General features: G+C 42.9%; 2 protein-coding genes across 13 annotated transcripts in view; one reads left to right on the forward strand and one right to left on the reverse strand.

Annotated features, from left to right (window-relative positions):
- Positions 1 to 16,645, forward strand: part of LOC135847658 (dystrophin, isoforms A/C/F/G/H-like) — a 101,085-nt gene that overhangs the window by 8,698 nt on the left and 75,742 nt on the right. For 10 of the 12 annotated variants that reach the window (XM_065367298.1, XM_065367299.1, XM_065367291.1 and 7 more), the window contains exons 22-42: positions 31 to 240; positions 375 to 714; positions 793 to 896; positions 980 to 1,132; positions 1,230 to 1,391; positions 1,515 to 1,643; positions 1,742 to 1,912; positions 1,993 to 2,136; positions 2,316 to 2,498; positions 2,602 to 2,787; positions 6,250 to 7,476; positions 9,888 to 10,031; positions 10,265 to 10,429; positions 10,569 to 10,729; positions 10,953 to 11,103; positions 11,253 to 11,351; positions 11,499 to 11,672; positions 11,810 to 11,917; positions 12,210 to 12,357; positions 16,184 to 16,410; positions 16,500 to 16,598. In XM_065367298.1, coding sequence (XP_065223370.1) covers positions 31 to 240; positions 375 to 714; positions 793 to 896; positions 980 to 1,132; positions 1,230 to 1,391; positions 1,515 to 1,643; positions 1,742 to 1,912; positions 1,993 to 2,136; positions 2,316 to 2,498; positions 2,602 to 2,787; positions 6,250 to 7,476; positions 9,888 to 10,031; positions 10,265 to 10,429; positions 10,569 to 10,729; positions 10,953 to 11,103; positions 11,253 to 11,351; positions 11,499 to 11,672; positions 11,810 to 11,917; positions 12,210 to 12,357; positions 16,184 to 16,410; positions 16,500 to 16,598 — 4,485 coding nt within the window. The remainder of the gene's footprint in view (positions 1 to 30; positions 241 to 374; positions 715 to 792; positions 897 to 979; positions 1,133 to 1,229; positions 1,392 to 1,514; positions 1,644 to 1,741; positions 1,913 to 1,992; positions 2,137 to 2,315; positions 2,499 to 2,601; positions 2,788 to 6,249; positions 7,477 to 9,887; positions 10,032 to 10,264; positions 10,430 to 10,568; positions 10,730 to 10,952; positions 11,104 to 11,252; positions 11,352 to 11,498; positions 11,673 to 11,809; positions 11,918 to 12,209; positions 12,358 to 16,183; positions 16,411 to 16,499; positions 16,599 to 16,645) is intronic. The other 2 variants (XM_065367290.1, XM_065367300.1) reach the window with 2 other exon arrangements.
- The window catches only part of LOC135847663 (uncharacterized), a 29,876-nt gene continuing 13,904 nt past the window's right edge, over positions 674 to 16,645 (reverse strand). Inside the window, exon 3 of the mRNA XM_065367316.1 lies at positions 674 to 714. Within this exon, the coding sequence (XP_065223388.1) occupies positions 698 to 714 (17 nt within the window). The 3' untranslated portion in view covers positions 674 to 697. The remainder of the gene's footprint in view (positions 715 to 16,645) is intronic.

A 16,645-nucleotide genomic window follows, 5' to 3' on the forward strand; every position in this document is an offset into this window, starting at 1 on the left:
TTTGATTTTTGCGCGCGCCCCTTTTCGCAGGATGTTTTGAAAGATATCGCCGATAAATGCGATTTTGTCGAGCGTATTCGTGGTAAAATTGCCGAATTGGAGCGCAAAAATGCTCATTCCGTATTCCTGGATGAAGTGAAAAACAAAGCCGAAGAATTATTCGTCGATTTCGACGATTTATTTTCGCGATTTTCGCAACAGCAGGATAAACTGTCGAAAATAAATAGTTTAAACGAAAAAGTAAGCGTACTTAAGGTAGCCGGCCGGCCTGCCTGCCTGCCTGCCTGATGCGAAAATCGACTCGCAGACGGCGTTTTACAAGTACATAATAATGCGTACTACGCGCAATTACGTATTGCCGTACCTGTTTTCAGATCAACGATAACATGTCCGAAATTAACGGTTGGCTGGCGGACATTCAGTTGGCTCAAAACGTTCCGAAAGTATGCTCGCCCGCTGCTCTGTTTCAAACCAAAGCCAAGTATAAAGCATTAATCGAGCAGATAGAACGCAAATGCAAAATTATCGCTACGATCAAATCGGACGGAAATTTGCTATGTGAAATGCTGAAGCGCAGCCATTTGTCAGATAGCGAGATCGCTTTGACCAAACAGATAAAAAATTTCTCCGACAAATGGAATAATATCGCGGAGATCGCTCAACGTCACCACACCTTGCTTCAAGACGCGTCCAAGAGTTACGGAGAATTCAAAGGTGAGAAGAGTTTTGATTTGGCACGCTCGCGCGCTTTCTACATATCTTCTAACTAACGCGTTTGACGATAATTTTCAGTGTTGATGGCTCAAGAAAACGATTGGATGGATAGATTGGAGAAGCAACTTCGCCGTTCTCCTAAAATGGCTGCCGACGCGGAGGAAATATCCGAAGAGCTCGACGTACGTATGTCGTGTATGTCTAGCGGTAAGCGTTAGTAACGTTTTAAACTATCGTCTATTACTTACCTGCCTACCTACGCTAGGATTTAGAAAACTGCTTGCGCAAACATTCGGAATCGAGGCTGAAACAAATTCAAGATATCGGAGAGGCGCTTATAAACCAGCACATTATGTCGGATAAATTGCGAGCCGATTTGGACGACGTTACCGATAGATGGAACAAACTTAGTCAGCAGGTGGGTGGTGTTTTTCAGATTTCGCCACATTTTACGAGTACTTACGTAGACTGTAGACACGAGTAGTTATGTATTGTGTACCTCTACCTTGGCGTAGGCGAGCGATCGCGCATTATTGCTAGAGCAGTCTGTGGTCGAAGCGCAACAAACCGAAAACAGTTTCAAAGATTTTCAAGAATGGCTCGAAGGTTTAGACGCTCAGTTGACGGCACGCATAACGAACGATACCGACGCTAACGACATACCGGACGACGTACAGGTTAGTGTACGTACTACGTACGAATAATTACCTATATGTACTATACACCTATACCTATACTCGCGCAATATCGATTCGAGCAGTTTTTCCGAATCTGAACTGAATTTCAACGTTTGTTCGTAGCGTATGGCGGACGAATTTAAAGCGCAAGCGAGCGTGGTGCGTGAAATGCACGAACAAATTGAAAATTACGAAACAGCGGGTAAAAAAGAAGCGGCCAACAGATTGAAGGAACAATTGGCATTGTTGGAGGTACGTAGACGGACTACTACCGCAGGGCGGAGACCCTACGAGACGTATTTGTGTCTTTTGTGATTTGTAATTCGGCTTACCTACTCGTCATTTTGCAGAAACGATTCCGCGGATTGGAAGAAAAATTCGAACGATTCAGATCGACCGATTCAGAACCAAAGTTGATGCACGCGTTCAAAGAACTGCGAGAAATCGAAGAATCGCTATGTTTATTAGAACTGGCGTCCGATGATCCGGAAGGAATCCAAGGCCAGCTCAGGCATTGCAACGTAAGTTTACTCGGGTACGCGCTATGTTGGCAGCGACAGCGGCATGTTTGCACTACACGACGACGTATTTCTTCTTCTAGAAATTCTTCGACGCGCTTAGCGAAATGAAACACGAAATTGAAACGTTGATTCAAAACGGTAGAAAATTAATCGAAAGCAATTGCGTCGTCGACGCCGATAGCTATTCCGCACGATTGGACGCTTTGAAGAGCTTATACAACAAGGTAGGTAATCCCGCGATCGCGAATCGTGAAGTACTCGTAAGTATATGTATGTATGTATGTATGTATGTATGTATGTAGATTGTAGGAGGTATACATGTAGCGTAGCATAGCGTAGCGTAGATATACTCGTAAATCGTGAATCGTAATACGCGGCGGCGGCTGGCTAATTTCATGTACAGTTGGGCGTCAAGATTGTGGATGCGAAAACATGTATCGAAGCGGCTTTGGAGTTATCGAAAAATTTGCAAATCGATGTGACGGCTTTGTGCAAGTGGATGGACTCGGTCGAACACGAATTGGATGAAATCGACGCGACTCCGGATGCTGATCGAGATGTAGACATCGAGGTAGCGTTTATAACGGTGAGCGAGTCTCTATCGACATTTTCAATACAGTACGAGGTCGAGTATGTTCAACATTTTCAATTCGGTAATGTGGTGGTGGTGATGATTTGCAATTGCGCAGCAAACCGTCGATGTGGAATGCGTGAAATGGGAAGCGTTGAAAGATTCGATTAAAAACAATTTCAAGGCCTTCTCCAGCCTATGCGATCCGATGTATTTGGAAAATTTACGCGATCGCGTTTACGAATGCGACGACAGATGGAACAATATCACGCGCAAGTTGCAACGCACCATGAAACATTTGCAGGTAATACCTAATTTTGACTGGCTAACTACCCATACCCATACCCATACCCACCTACTCCGTTTCTTTATGTACCTATTGTATCGTACGTAGGCCTATTCGCTATTCGCTATTCGCCTGTGTGTCTGTATTTGTACTCGTACCCACATGGTGGATGGCGAATGGCGGATCGCATTAATCTGCCTACGTAGGTAAGGTACATACTACATAGTACATAGTACATAGTACATAGTACATAGTACATAGACATACATACTCGTACGATATACATACATATGTACATGGTATAAGCTTAATGGCGAATATTTGTAGAAATACCGATACCGCGCTTCCTTCGACGCGACATTGTACCGTGCTACCGTGCGTTATTTTTCTCGAACGTCTCGCCGCATGTTGCATGTAGTTTCTACGTCGTCGTTTCGAACTACAGTATGTACAGGTAGACTTGTTTCCCGAAAGAACTACAAAGTCCCGGTCCTGTCCGGTTAGCGAACTCGTCGTTTTCGGAATTTAACAAGTATTTTGTTTGATTTTTTTTTTTTTTAAAGACTCCAGTAGAAAGATACCATTAGAAATTTGTCGAACTACAAGTTTTGTACATGTGTCGATGAGTCGAGGCTAAAAAAAAACCATTCGGTTGCGGGTAAGTTAGTACTTACACTACGCGGGTTCCCAAGCTATGCCAAAAATCGAATCCAGGTACGCGCTTATTTAAAAACCCCGCCCAACAACCAGTACCTATCTATTATTTTGTAAATTTGTGTTCGTCCCTCAATTCGTTCGTTCGTTCGTTGGTTTATTTATTTATTTATCTATCTATCTATCTATCTATCTACTTAGTACATACGTATTTATTTTCACTGTATTTGAGTATGTATTTACTTGTTTGTGTTGTTTTTCTGTTGTTCTCTTTTTACGTATTGGCGGATGTTTGGATCACTTCACCGAAGGTGGCGTGATGGTGATGGTGATGGTGATGGTGATGGTTATGGTAGTGGTCGTGACGAACTTTATTCAGTATCTATGCGTATGTGTATGTACGTACCTACTCGTAGATGTACTCCTTTGTACGTATTTAATACCCCTCGAGTATTGCGTAATTTTATTATACGGTGTGCGCTTTGAAGGTATACTACTATACACGTATTAGGTAGGTAACTCATCTTCGAGTACTTACCTACTCGTAGTTAGGTAGTTTGTAAAATGTAGTACCCTACCTACTCGTAGTAGCTGCTATTGCTTATACTCGTATGCGACTTACGAGTACTTGTATTCGAAAAGTGAAATGCATACCTATGTGTAGTTGTGTACCTAAACGTAAACTCGGGCGAATGAGCTTATGTACTCGTAAGTACCTAGTTGAATAGGCTACTTGTATTGTTTTAATCGCGTTTCCTCGTTGCTTGTCAGTTGTACTTACGCGTGTGCCTAATTGCCTATCCCTATGTACTGTACAAGTAGATGTACATAGTACATAGTACATAGTACATAGTACATACTAGGTAGTAGGTACGATTTATCTGCGGGTGCATTTACTCGTAACTCTGATTGAGAAACATTTTTAAAGGAAGCTCTATACTCTATAGCTCGTATACTGTATCAGTTTTTGCGTTTTTAACTTATGCGTGTGCGCTGTGCAGTGTGCGTTGAACTGTTAATGTGCTAACGAATCGTTTGCGTTTTCATCAACGAGTATCTGTATCTAGTCTGTGTGTGTATTGTGTATTGCGTATTGTGTACGTACGAGTGTGGCCAGTAGTTACTAGTTAGGTATAGGTACTGGTACTCGTATACGAAAAACGTTTGCACCTTTACAAATGTGCTAAAGGTACCTGGTACCTGGTACCTGGTACATAGTACATACCTAGACCTACTCGATTTAGAAATTTCATACCGCATAAAAGGAGGGACAAGGCCATCGCCGACCGCCAACCCCTGCACACTGCAAGTCCTCCCTCGTATACACGCAGTAATGTAGACCTGCTAATGAAGCTGCATAACCAGTTTGCCGTAAATACGCATTTCGGCTTTCGAGCCTACTTTATTGTACATTGTACCTTCTCGAGTACAGGCTACGAATTTTAGCCAATAATTATTATCGTCGCGTTGCGTCGTGTCGGAATGAATTCTCAAATCTCGAACATTATTATTTATTCCACGCTTGTCGTGCAAAAATTTTCCATTGTCACTTTGAAGGGAGATGGTTGTATAGAATTGAACCAAAAATCAAGTTCGACGGTACTGTACCTAAGTAATCGGATTTCGTTCGTCTTTTTAATTTTTTTTTTTGTTCTTTTTGTTTTGTTTTTCACAATTTTTCTTCGATGATCAAGTGAAATGACCATCGCGAGTGCCGCCTTAATCTCCCGGTGGATGAAATGAGAGGAAAGTGACGAATGACGATTTGCCGTGATTACCATACGTACGACTTTTTTCAAAGCTGCGGAACTTAAAAACCTCAAAATTTGTTTGCGAGGTTTTAAACGGCGCGGCGCGGCGACATATTAGTGGCCGATTTGAAGTACGTACAAAAGTTGAAAGATACGACGAGTTGAGTAACACTTTTTCTCGGCGTCTTGGGGTATCGCCTTTTCAATGCGAGAGTTTTCAACACGTCTGGCAGGCACAGCGGCAAACGGCAACAGCAACGGCAACGGCTCGCAAATTTTCATCCAATTTTTGAAAGAATCTCATAAGAGTGACGAAGAAGCGTGGCGCGGCGCGGCGTATCGAATCGTTGAATGCTGCTGAAGTCGAAGACGTCGCGTCGAGTTTGAATATCTGACCGATTAACGGCTGGTAGTGGTGTTTTCTATGCAAACTCGTCACCTCTCTTCTCCCTCGCAGTGTCGCAAAAGTGGCGAAAATTCCGAAAAATTGGTTTTTGACGGGGCTGATGGGCGGCTGGGTTGGGTGCGGTGCGGTGCGGTATGGTTTGTGGTTGCAAATATGGTGTACGGTGAATGGTGAATGGTGAATGGTGAATGGTGAATGGTATCTAATAACGCGTAATACGAGTAAGTATGTACGTACTTAGCCGAGTGCAAACTGCATTTTTATTCTGCCTCTGCCTCGTATTTGTAGCTAATCTGCTGTCTGGTTTCTCGAGTGTCCTTTTCGTTCGCTGAACCCTCTGGTTCAAGTACATACATACATACGAGTAATGTACTTGGGTAGCTACCTACTCGCCTAACAATCGTGCTTAATAGTGCCTGCCTACCTACCAACCTACTCTTTACCACCTAGTCAATTATAAGCGTTAGGTAGGTAGGTAGGTAGGTAGGTAGGTAGGTACCTATTTGTATTTTGCGTTGCGTTTGTAAGACTGCGGCTGTTTACGTTTTGTGTACTGGCCTGCTCGAATTGAAACGGAGCTACGAGTATACCTAGCTGCCTAGCTGCCTAGCTGCCTACTAACGCCAACATTGACGAGGAACGAGTATAGGATTTTTTTGTTTTTTCCAGGAATTAAATTGGTTAAATGATACTACACGTAAATATCGCGCGTCGCCAAATACGAGCACGAGCATATCGAACATCGCAGACGTTGAAAATACGCGTAAGAAGAAGCGTTTCGATCGCGAGTCGGTAAATATGACTCGGCCAGCGCCAGTGCCAGTGCCAGTGCCCGATGAAACGGGCACGTGTGCCGAGGCCGAACGTATATCGGAGGAAATGTGCGACGAGAAAAATTCTCTACCGAGCTGGTGCGATAACGACGAAGAAACCTTCCTTCTTACCAAAGATAGCTCGTTGTTTTCGCAAATATCTAAAAATCAACTTTCTTACGGCGATGGCGATGGCGATGGCGATGGCGATCACGATCACGCCGATGCGAATCCGTGTCAAAAAGTTGAAATTAAAACGCGCCAATTTATTCCTTCTTCTTTCTCGTGCGCGGTAAAAAAGTCGGCTGTTTCTTCTTGTACTTCTCCTTCGTCTTCGTCGTCGTCGTCGTCGTCGTCTGCCGATGATTTGGTAAGGTTGCACGAAAGCTGCGTTCCTTGCTATCCGCAAAGCGCCGAAATTGTCGAATTGGTCGAGCAAAGCACGGATGAAGAAGAAGAAGACGACGACGACGGTTTTGAAGAAACGAAAGAAGAGCGGAGAGCAAAACGAACGGAAAACGCGAAAGAAGACGATCAAATTTCGGCGGTTTTCGATACGAAAAAAGCAGAAGCAGGAGCAGGAGCCGGCGACTGCAAAAAGCTATTTCGTAGCATATTGGTAGAAGTAACCGACCGTGTAAATCGCACCGAAGAAGCTATCGTCACGGCCGCTTGTGATGGCGATGCCGAAGCCGATGCCGATGCCGATGCCGCTAATGCAGTGCAAGTCGCGGCGGACATATCGTCGCCGTCGCTGCCGCCGCCGCCGCCGCCACCGCAGTCGTCCTTTTCTGTCAATGAAGTGAAAATGAGAAAGGAAATTCAACTCTGTAGAACTTATCGCCTTGTCGGTAGTTACGAAAAACGCCGTTCTAGTTCCTCGTCTCCGGTCGACGATTGTCAAAGTTTTTACGGCAGCGACAAAGAAACCGACGACGTAATTACATTTTCTGACGAAGAAGAGGAAAAGCCTCGACAACAACAGCCGCAGTCGCAGCCGCATCCGCATCCGCACCTACCTGACGGCCCGTCGTCTAACACTGCACCGCGTCCGTGTCCGCGTCGATTGGCCGGCCATTTCGAGGTTGGTTGCTTTCTTTTTGGTTTTTTCCCGTATCCCCCTCCCCACCATTGCTGTGTAATGAGAAAACCTAGTCGCGTGTAGACGGATGGGTGAAACGAGGTTACACATTCGAGTATACTCGTATCTATGTAGAATTTACTAGGCAGGTACTACATACATACAACTACGAGTATGTACGTGCGTACCGTACCTTACCGTACCGTACAGAATCAGCATGTTGGCCGATAACTACAAAAATGTACTCGACCCGTACTCGGAATTTTTCGCGCCAAAAAAAAATTACCGTCGCGTCGCGTCGTCGAATACCTATTCACCTTGCGAGATCGCATATTAGTGTACCTACATATTTCTATAAAAATATAATACCTCGACTCGACGGTCGACGGTCGACGCAAGTCGCGATTCGTTGGTTATGTTATGTCTCATCGTCGAAATTCGTCAAAATTTAGCAAAACTTGCGCGTACTCGTAACACTAGTAGAATGTGCTGGAAATACGAATGAAGCGTGAAAATCACTGCAAATCGTCGACAACAGAACCGATGGAATTATCGCAGATCTATCGAAATTTAAATAAATTTTCACGAGACAATGTGAAAACTTGTTGAAAAATTACATTAAAGGGCTAAAATAGAGCCGCGAAATTAATTTAAACTACCTATTGTACGTCTACGTACGTTTACGTCGTACGTACCAAAAGCAGATCGAGTTTCTGCATAATCGTATCGAAAAAACTGAAAACACGTACCTATTGTATGTACAAAAACTACATACAAAGTAGGTAAATCGTTCGAAACGTGGCAATTTTATTACGTACTTTCTTATCGTTGGTAAAATTCGAACCCACTAAAAATATTGCGTTGGTCGTTGATGTTTCGAATAGATATTTTTTTTTAAAACGATGAATTTCAATTGTTGCGCTGATTGTGAAAAGTTGAGCTTTCGTCTTGAAAATTCAGTGAAAAACTTTATCCTATTGCTATAGGTATTAATTAAGGTAAACTTTGAAACGCCGCGCCGCGCCGCAGTTATACAATCGTGTGCACAATACGTAGGTACTCGTAAATAATAATTTGTGTCATTCCGCAGGTAAAGGGCCCGTTTGGTCGATATTGAGTTAGGGGTGGGGGGTGGGGGGTAAAGTAGACCTCCGGAGCAATCATATGAGCTGGATAGAAGCCCAAAAAGTGCAAAAAAACCTCCAAAAAAAATCCAGAACTAAAAATTTGAAAAACTCAACTTTTGAGAAAATTGTCTTCAAAGTTTTTTTTCTGAAAAAAGCTGAAATTTCACGTAATCCGAAAACCTTCATACCTAAAATTGAAGATTATTGTTTCTGATGTCAAATATTACTACCCACCTGGAATAGCGATTTTTTTTTTACTCAATATTTTCATGTTTATGAGTATTTTAAGCCTGAAAAACAATGATTAATAAATTTAAATTTTGCCTAAAAATTCATTACTCTGTTCAAAAGCAGAAAAAAAATGATTAAATTACATTTTCTGTCAAAATTCAACTTGTAAAAATAAAAATCATGAAAAAAAATTTTCAAAAAATTTCTTCCCCCTGGCGCGATCCGAACCCAGACCTCCTGCTCTGCAATCCGTTATCAGTGTCACACGGCTAACGCTGCACCAACGTGAAACGTGATTTTGAATGGTATCCATGTTGCCACTGGCAACTAGGTGCAGTATAATTTGTAGGGTATTTTTTTGGAAGCGAATTTACTGCTGAAAAGCAAAAACGACCAAATGGGCCCTTTATAGAAAAACTTTAGTTCCGTTTTTCTCTGCTTGGGGCGCACCTGCGGCCTTGATACTTCGACACGAGATAGTCGGATATGTTCTACATCGAAATCCATCAAAACCTCGATTTTCGATTTTTTTCAACTGTTTCACTAAAAACACAATCATCTCGATAAATAGAAACGACCAAATGGGCCCTTTACCTACGGAATGACATTTAAAGAAATACTCGTACGTGTCGAATGATTTGCATACTCGGTTTGCCGTAAATACGTCTAATACACGCTTCGCGTTCGCGTTGTGCCTCGTACCTATTTACGGCGAACCGAGTATGCAATTCTATTAACACATTTTCTCTTTCTTTTTTCTACGCATTTAACGTTTGGTCGTGAAATTTCAACTTCTCACGATGCGACGGACGAGCGAAAAAATTGAAAACTGACATTTATGAATTTGAAAAAAATCATCTATAAAAATTAACTACCTAGTACCTACTGCGAATCAAACTCTTTGCCCCTTTGGCGTTCGTAACGAATATGTGTGTGTGTGTGTGTGTGTGTGTGTGTGTAGGTACCTCTACCTACCAGTGTAACCCTATTTACTACGTAGTACGGTACCTATAATTAATTTGCGGTTGTTTTTTTTCTTTTTTCACGTGTTCGCAGTCGACCATGGGAGACAGGGAATGCTGTCAAGACGTGATCGAGATGTGCGGCGACACGGCCGTCGCCTCAGTTTCTGCTGTCACCAGCGCCGAAGAGAACTCGTCGTCACTTTCGGCGCAAGTCCGCTCGGACGACGGTCAGCCGGTATGTTCGAGTTACTTTTGTTTGTTGGTTGGTTGGTTGGTTGGTTGACAAGAAAAATTGAATAGTCAGTCCGCCGATAGCCGATACTGTTTTTTTCTTCTATCGCGTGGCAAAAAAGAAAAAATGCCGCACTGACGCGCATTTGGCAAGGCAAAGACAATACCAGTAGACAGTAGGCAGAGACACCGACGCTACAGGTATGATTTTTTAAAAATCGGTTTTTATTTCAACAGGCGAACGACAGGAACGTACTCGTGAGAAACTTTGTTACCGAAGTGAACAAGAACAGAGAAGCCGTATCGCTTCTCGGCAGACAGCTCAATTCGTTCGTCGCCGAAACGAAACCAGATTCCGATACGCATTCGCATTCGCATTCGTCGTACGAACAACAGATTCGGGTACGTTGCCATTTGCCGGCCATGGCCTTTGTTTACCTATTGTATGTATGTATTGTATGTATAGTGTATAGTGTATAGTGTATACCTAACCGAGGCTATTCGAATCTTGTGTTTCGCATGTGGTCGGCTGTTGGTGTAGTTTTTTGACAACAGCGTCGGAATTTTGAACGAATCGATGAAAAATATCGAAACCGCGTACCAAACGTTGGACGAATCTATCAAATGCGAACAACGAGAACAATTTGCGCGTGTAATGAGCAAGTTGAACGACGAATGGAGTCAATTGCTCGATTATTACAGGTTTGTGAGGATAATATGTACCTACGAGATACGTAGTACATTAGGATTAAGTACCGATTACGAACGAACATACGAGTATGAGTATCTATCGTGTTTCGTGTACCCGTACCTGTACCTGTACCTGTACCTGTACCTCTACCTAGTACAGCTACAGTACCTACGTACTATACGTTCTGTATTTGGTTCGAGTCGAGTTGACGATACGTTGCTGTTGCGGTTGCAGGAAGAACGTTCAAGTTTGTAGAATCGCAGCCGAAGACAAGGTCATATTGGAGGTGGCTGAGTTGTGTATGCGAGAAGCTCGCGCCGCTTTAAGCGCACCCGTCAATTGTTCGGACCAAGATTTGTTAAATTCGTCGTTAGCCGCCGTCAAGGTGAGTAGCGGTCTAGCGGTAGCTCTATGTCTACAACTCTATACGTATACGTATACGTGTGTCGTGTATTTTCCATTAATCGCGTTTTGCGAATGTACGAGTACCTATACTGTAAGCGTATAGTATACCTTTCTGGTTTCGATTTGTAGGAGTTGGAGAGCAAATTAACCCTGCACCGACAAGAAATTGAAAAGTTACAATCTGCGCCATCTCACGAAAAGCACAGTCTCGTATTAACCGTAGATGAGGTAAGTAAAGTTGGCTAATACTCGTATGTACTATACGGTACTATACGCGTAGTTGGTAGGTATAGCTCCTACAGCAGTGTGCTGATCGTTGGCTCGCCTACGCTCTGTTTTTATGGCTATTGGCTACCGCTTCGATGATAATCGCAGACGAGAAGAGAACTGATCAGCCATCACGAATTGCTCGCTCGCAAAATACTGTCGCTGAAAAAATTCCTTTCGCAGTTGGACACTCTGTCGAAATGGTTGCGCGAATGTAAGTTGGAAATTTGCGACTACAAGCAGCGCTCTTTAACTCGTAAGAAAAACATTCGTCTGGTTTTGGTAAGTACGCTACGTACTCGTACAATGCAAAATGTACAACGTACTGTACCAGCAGTACCTGCTACTACGTACGCGGTCATTTATTTATGTACCTATTTATTATTATTATTTTTTTTTTTCATTTCTTTCATTTTCAGACCAACATTTCGGACAGAGAAGCAGAAATTACGCAAATACTCCGAGATTTCCTTGTTATTCGAAAAGAATGCCAAACAAATCAGCAAATCGTTTGCCAATGTTTGCAGGTTTGTAGGGAGTTTGAAAAATGTAATAAATAGAATAGAATGAACTTTCGCGAGTATTTAAATATTATGAAATTTGCGAATGTCAAATTGCAAAAACAAAAAACAAAAAAAAAAACGTAAATAAAAAATCACCAAAAATTATAAGAAATACTCGTAGACTTTATTTTGAAATTGTTACGGTATACATTTCTCATCTCGGACTAGGTATGATAGAATGTAGTGTATAACTGCGTACGAGTATGTAGCTCACTACGATTAAGCGCTGCGTTTCTTTTTTCCCTCGGTTTCGTAGCAAAAAATGGAACAGTTGGAGAATGATTGGCGAGTGGTTACAAATTTCAAAAACGAACCGGAATCCGAATTGGCGAACAGCGACTACACATCGACGGCTTTGCAAAACCTAGAAGAGAAGTTGGCGTTGGCTGACGCGACTGCTACAGGTAGGTTGTAGCGAAATGTTACCTTTTTTTTTTTCCTTTTTTTTTTGCGGTATTTTGTTTTAGTTTTATTTGCTCGGGTTTTAGTCGCTTTTATGGTTTGCCGGCGTGGCTGCCACTGTCGATGTCGTCGTATTCGGTCGACCGTGCGTTGGTGGTAGTGTGAACGTCGAATGTTGCGTTTTAAACGAGACACGCATTTGCGAAATCTTTTCTATAACTTTTCCATAGCAGGGTATCTTAACAGGCTGGTTGTGCTGAAAGTAGTGAAAAAGTAGCGAATTTTGTTGAAAAGGTAGTGAAAAAATGAAAAAGTTGAAATTCGCTCCCTTTTATCGATCTTCATTCCGTAAGAAAAGATCTCATTTGTCGATTTTTTTTAGAGCCTGAATTACAGATTTGCGAGGCCTCGTGAAAACCTTACTCATTATTCAAATTCGAGAAATGTTGAAAGTTTGAATTAGAAAAATGAACTCCACTCCGCGCGAAGAAACTTTTTTTTTTACTTCTCAAAACGTGAATTTTTGAATGCTTTTGGCCTCGCTTCGCTCGAGCTCGATTGTTTTTTTCTCTCAATTTTGAATTTTTCAAAACAAATAATTTGAATTTCAATATTTTGAAGCGAAGCGATAAAAAATACTGATTTTCGAGAGCATTTGCCTTCGCTTCGCCAGGGTGGCGAGTTTGTTCCTCCTTTCCGCAATTAAAAAATTCCACACTCGAAGGAAAAATCAAAATTTTATACGTTGTACGAATATTATGCAAAATTGTATCTTTCAAATGACAAAATTGTCATTTTATCTCTTACTTGTTGTACTTTTGAAACTCGCCGTTTCATTTCGAAAAATTGGTATATTTTTATTTTTTCCCCACGTGTCGTTCAAATTTTCCGTCAATTTTTTTTGTATTTTAAAAAAATTTGTTACCCTATGTTAAGAAAAAGTTTTTTATTCGCCCAATTTCATAACATTAGCAAGAACCTACTCGTAAATGGTGAAAATGAAATCAAAAACTGAAACGATAAAATTATATTTTCGACATACGCTCGCTAAAAAAAAATCTCGGGATGTTCGAAGACATTGGAAAAGCGAAAAATTCTAATTTAAAATTTTGCCTCCCACCCGGCTCCATTTTCTTATAAATTTTTTTATTTCGTACAAATTGTTCTTCCAATTTCAATTTTTTTGAGGATTTTTAATTTTTCGGCGAAAACTTCGACTTTGTTAATTTTTATGTGGTTGGGGGGGGGGGTGGGCGAGTGGATAGCATTCTGAAAATTTGGTTGAAAACAGATAGTGAAAAAAGTAGTGATTTAGTGATTTATCCAAATAAAAATCCGTTAGATACGTACCATATGCTGATAGGTTTCGAGTTGGAATCTTTGTGATTGCGTTTCGGAAGGCGCACGTGTGGCGTGGGGCGTGGGGGTGGGGATTGCGTTCATATTTCAAAGGCCTCTCTAAAGTGCGAGTACGATGGCGTGTATGTTGATAGGAAAATATTAGGACCCATCGCGTATACTCGTACCTACTGGCTACAAATATTCTCGTAGGTACGCAAACACATACACTCGTGTACAGGGACTACAGGGTGCGCAGAAGTATCCAAGTTTTCTGCTAAATGTTTCGGTTTCGTTTGGTGGTCACCTGGTCACCAGTGAATGATACTCGTACGAGTAAGAGTAATAATGACGGCACCGTGATTGGTTGCTTGACCGAGGTGATGACATTCCACCAATCGTACGCATCTATTTCACTTTTTGCCGTTCACGTTGTCAACCTGAACCTGAACCTGAACCTGAACCTGTAGGCTGTACCTGTATTTTTAATTTAAAAAAAAAACTTTGTTCGCGGTTCTCGATATTTCTGCGCACCCTGTAGGCTGGCTGGCTGGCTGGCTGGCAGGCAGGCAGGCAGGCAGGCAGCTAGCTAGCTAGCTAGCTAGGTAGGTAGGTAGGTAGGTAAGGTGAGGCGTTATGTTATGGTGTAGCCAAGGTGCACGTGCACGTGCTAAGGAGCGTGAGGCAGTGGCGCGGCGCGGCGACGCATTACATTGCTTTAGTCGCACTCACCACTCACTCGACTACGGAATCAATGAAGGAAGAAGGAAGAAAGAAGGAAGGCTGCGTTTTGGCGATTGTTTTCGCCTTTCGCATATTGAAAGTTTGAAAGTTGCCTCTTACCGCTTTCCGCGTGTTGCCTTCCACCTTGGGCCGCCGCCGCCGCCTACCGCTTGCCAGGTTGCTGCAGGGTTCGGTACCTCTGCCTACTTACCTACTCGTATTCGGTAGACTGTGTGGTGATGGTGATGGGCGCCGGCGCTGGCGCACATCGGCACATCGACCCTCGCTCGATTCGGCTACGGCTACGGCACTCAGCTACCTGTCGCACCGATTGCCGTTCGCCGTTCGCCGTTCACCGTTTTCCGTTCCGTTCATTTAGTCGAAATTTTCGCCCGCCTATTGCCGATTGCGTTTTACTTTTGTTGCCGTCGCCGTCGCCGTCATCATCATCTTGTCTTTTAACCATAATTACCCTGTGCACATCGTCATATTTCTTACTCGACGTACTCGTACCTACTACCTACCATGTAGGCAGGTTAGTTGGTTATTTGGTTGACGTTCAAGTTGAAAGGCATTTGTACTGGTAGACTCGTAGCTGTGGTATCTAATACGAATACACGATTAAGCATTGGCATTTGGCACTGTTGTTGTACTTACGACTCTTACGAGTATGTATGTGTAGGTATGTGTTTTAAGCTGCGTAGTGTTGTGTAATGTGATGCGTCGTGTCGTGTCGTGTCGTGTGGTGTGTAGTCGTAGTTTTACGTTCTGCGTAAACTACGTACCATGTACACGTACAGTACAGTACAGTACAGTACAGTACCAGAGTACATATCTACCTAATTACGCATAGCATACCTATATCGTATCTACGAGTACGTACTACGTACGTAGCTACGTACTAGTTGGACCTATTGCTACTCGTCGTACTCGCCGGGCAGTGGGCTGGTATTTTCGAATCGAAGGCTACATTATAAGCTTCCGGCTTCCGGCTTCCGGCTGCTACCTAACTGTAATTACTCGTACTCTGCCGAGGCTATGCTTTTTTTTGTGCAGTCGACTTCATAGCGTATTGAAATTGGTTTGCTGAGTGAATAACCCTTCATTCTTGGACACCCAGTAAGAGTATATGATTTGTTTCGATACTTTTCGCTGGTTTCGGTGTTACGATAACCATTCGGACTACCGTACGAAGATGTAAGTAGACGATTGTGCCGCTGCCTAGTGCCTACTACCTGCTTGAGAAGAGAAGAGAAGAGAAGAGAACGAGTAGCTAAACAATTTTAGAGTTGGCGACGGTGGACACAGAGGGTACTGTTGTAGGTTGTAGCCAAGCAAAATACAAAAATGAAAAAAAATGCACCGGTTGAAATCTGCTCGGCTAAACATTACCGAGTAGGTAGAGGTACCTTATATCCACTGAGATAAACTCAAAACTCGCTCACCCAACTGCCCAAGTGCCTACTAAGCATTGAAGTACGCTTTAATGCGACGCGACCAGTAGAAGTAGCTTAGATATTGTTGGTAGCGGAGCTAGAGCCGGAGCCGGAGCCGGTGTCGGTGCATCGAACGTTGTCGTTGAAATACTCGCTCCTATAGGTGTATAGTATTAGTGTACGAGTATCTGTATATATATATATACTGTATAGTGTATGGTGTATGGTGTATACCTATTACCTACACCTACTGCAGTATGTAGGTAGATGTACCTTAGCTACCTAATGTAACTAAGCCGTTTTTGCGTGTTTGTTTGTTTTCGGATATCAGCAGCTGCGACGCGAGAAGAACATGATTTCGAGTCGTTTGTGCGATCGACTGCGAATAGAACGCCGTCGCCGCCGCCACCGCCGTCGACAACGCCGCTGAAACATGTGCGATCGGTTCAAGTACAGACTCCTTTGCCGTCGCCATCGCCATCGTCGTGTGGTCTTCCCTTGGCTTCTTCGTCCCCTAGAGTTACATTGCTAGCTAGCTTCGACAAATCTATTTTACAAGTAAGTCGCCTCCACCTCCACCTCGTCGCTGTTACCACCCTTAGCGTAGGCTATTCTTCTTCATTTCGTACCGTTTTTTGTTTGCGTAGATTTGCGATTGGCTTACTTACGAAGAAGAAATGTTGAGGCAGCAAACCGTGGTCGTAGGCGACGTCGACGATATATTACAAGTTCTCGACAAACAAAAGGTAAGTTCATGCCTGTTACAGTGACGAATTTTGTTTTCAATACTCGT

Source organism: Planococcus citri, chromosome 5 (genome assembly GCF_950023065.1).
Source record: "Planococcus citri chromosome 5, ihPlaCitr1.1, whole genome shotgun sequence".
In the NCBI taxonomy this organism is placed as follows: Eukaryota; Metazoa; Arthropoda; class Insecta; order Hemiptera; family Pseudococcidae; genus Planococcus; species Planococcus citri.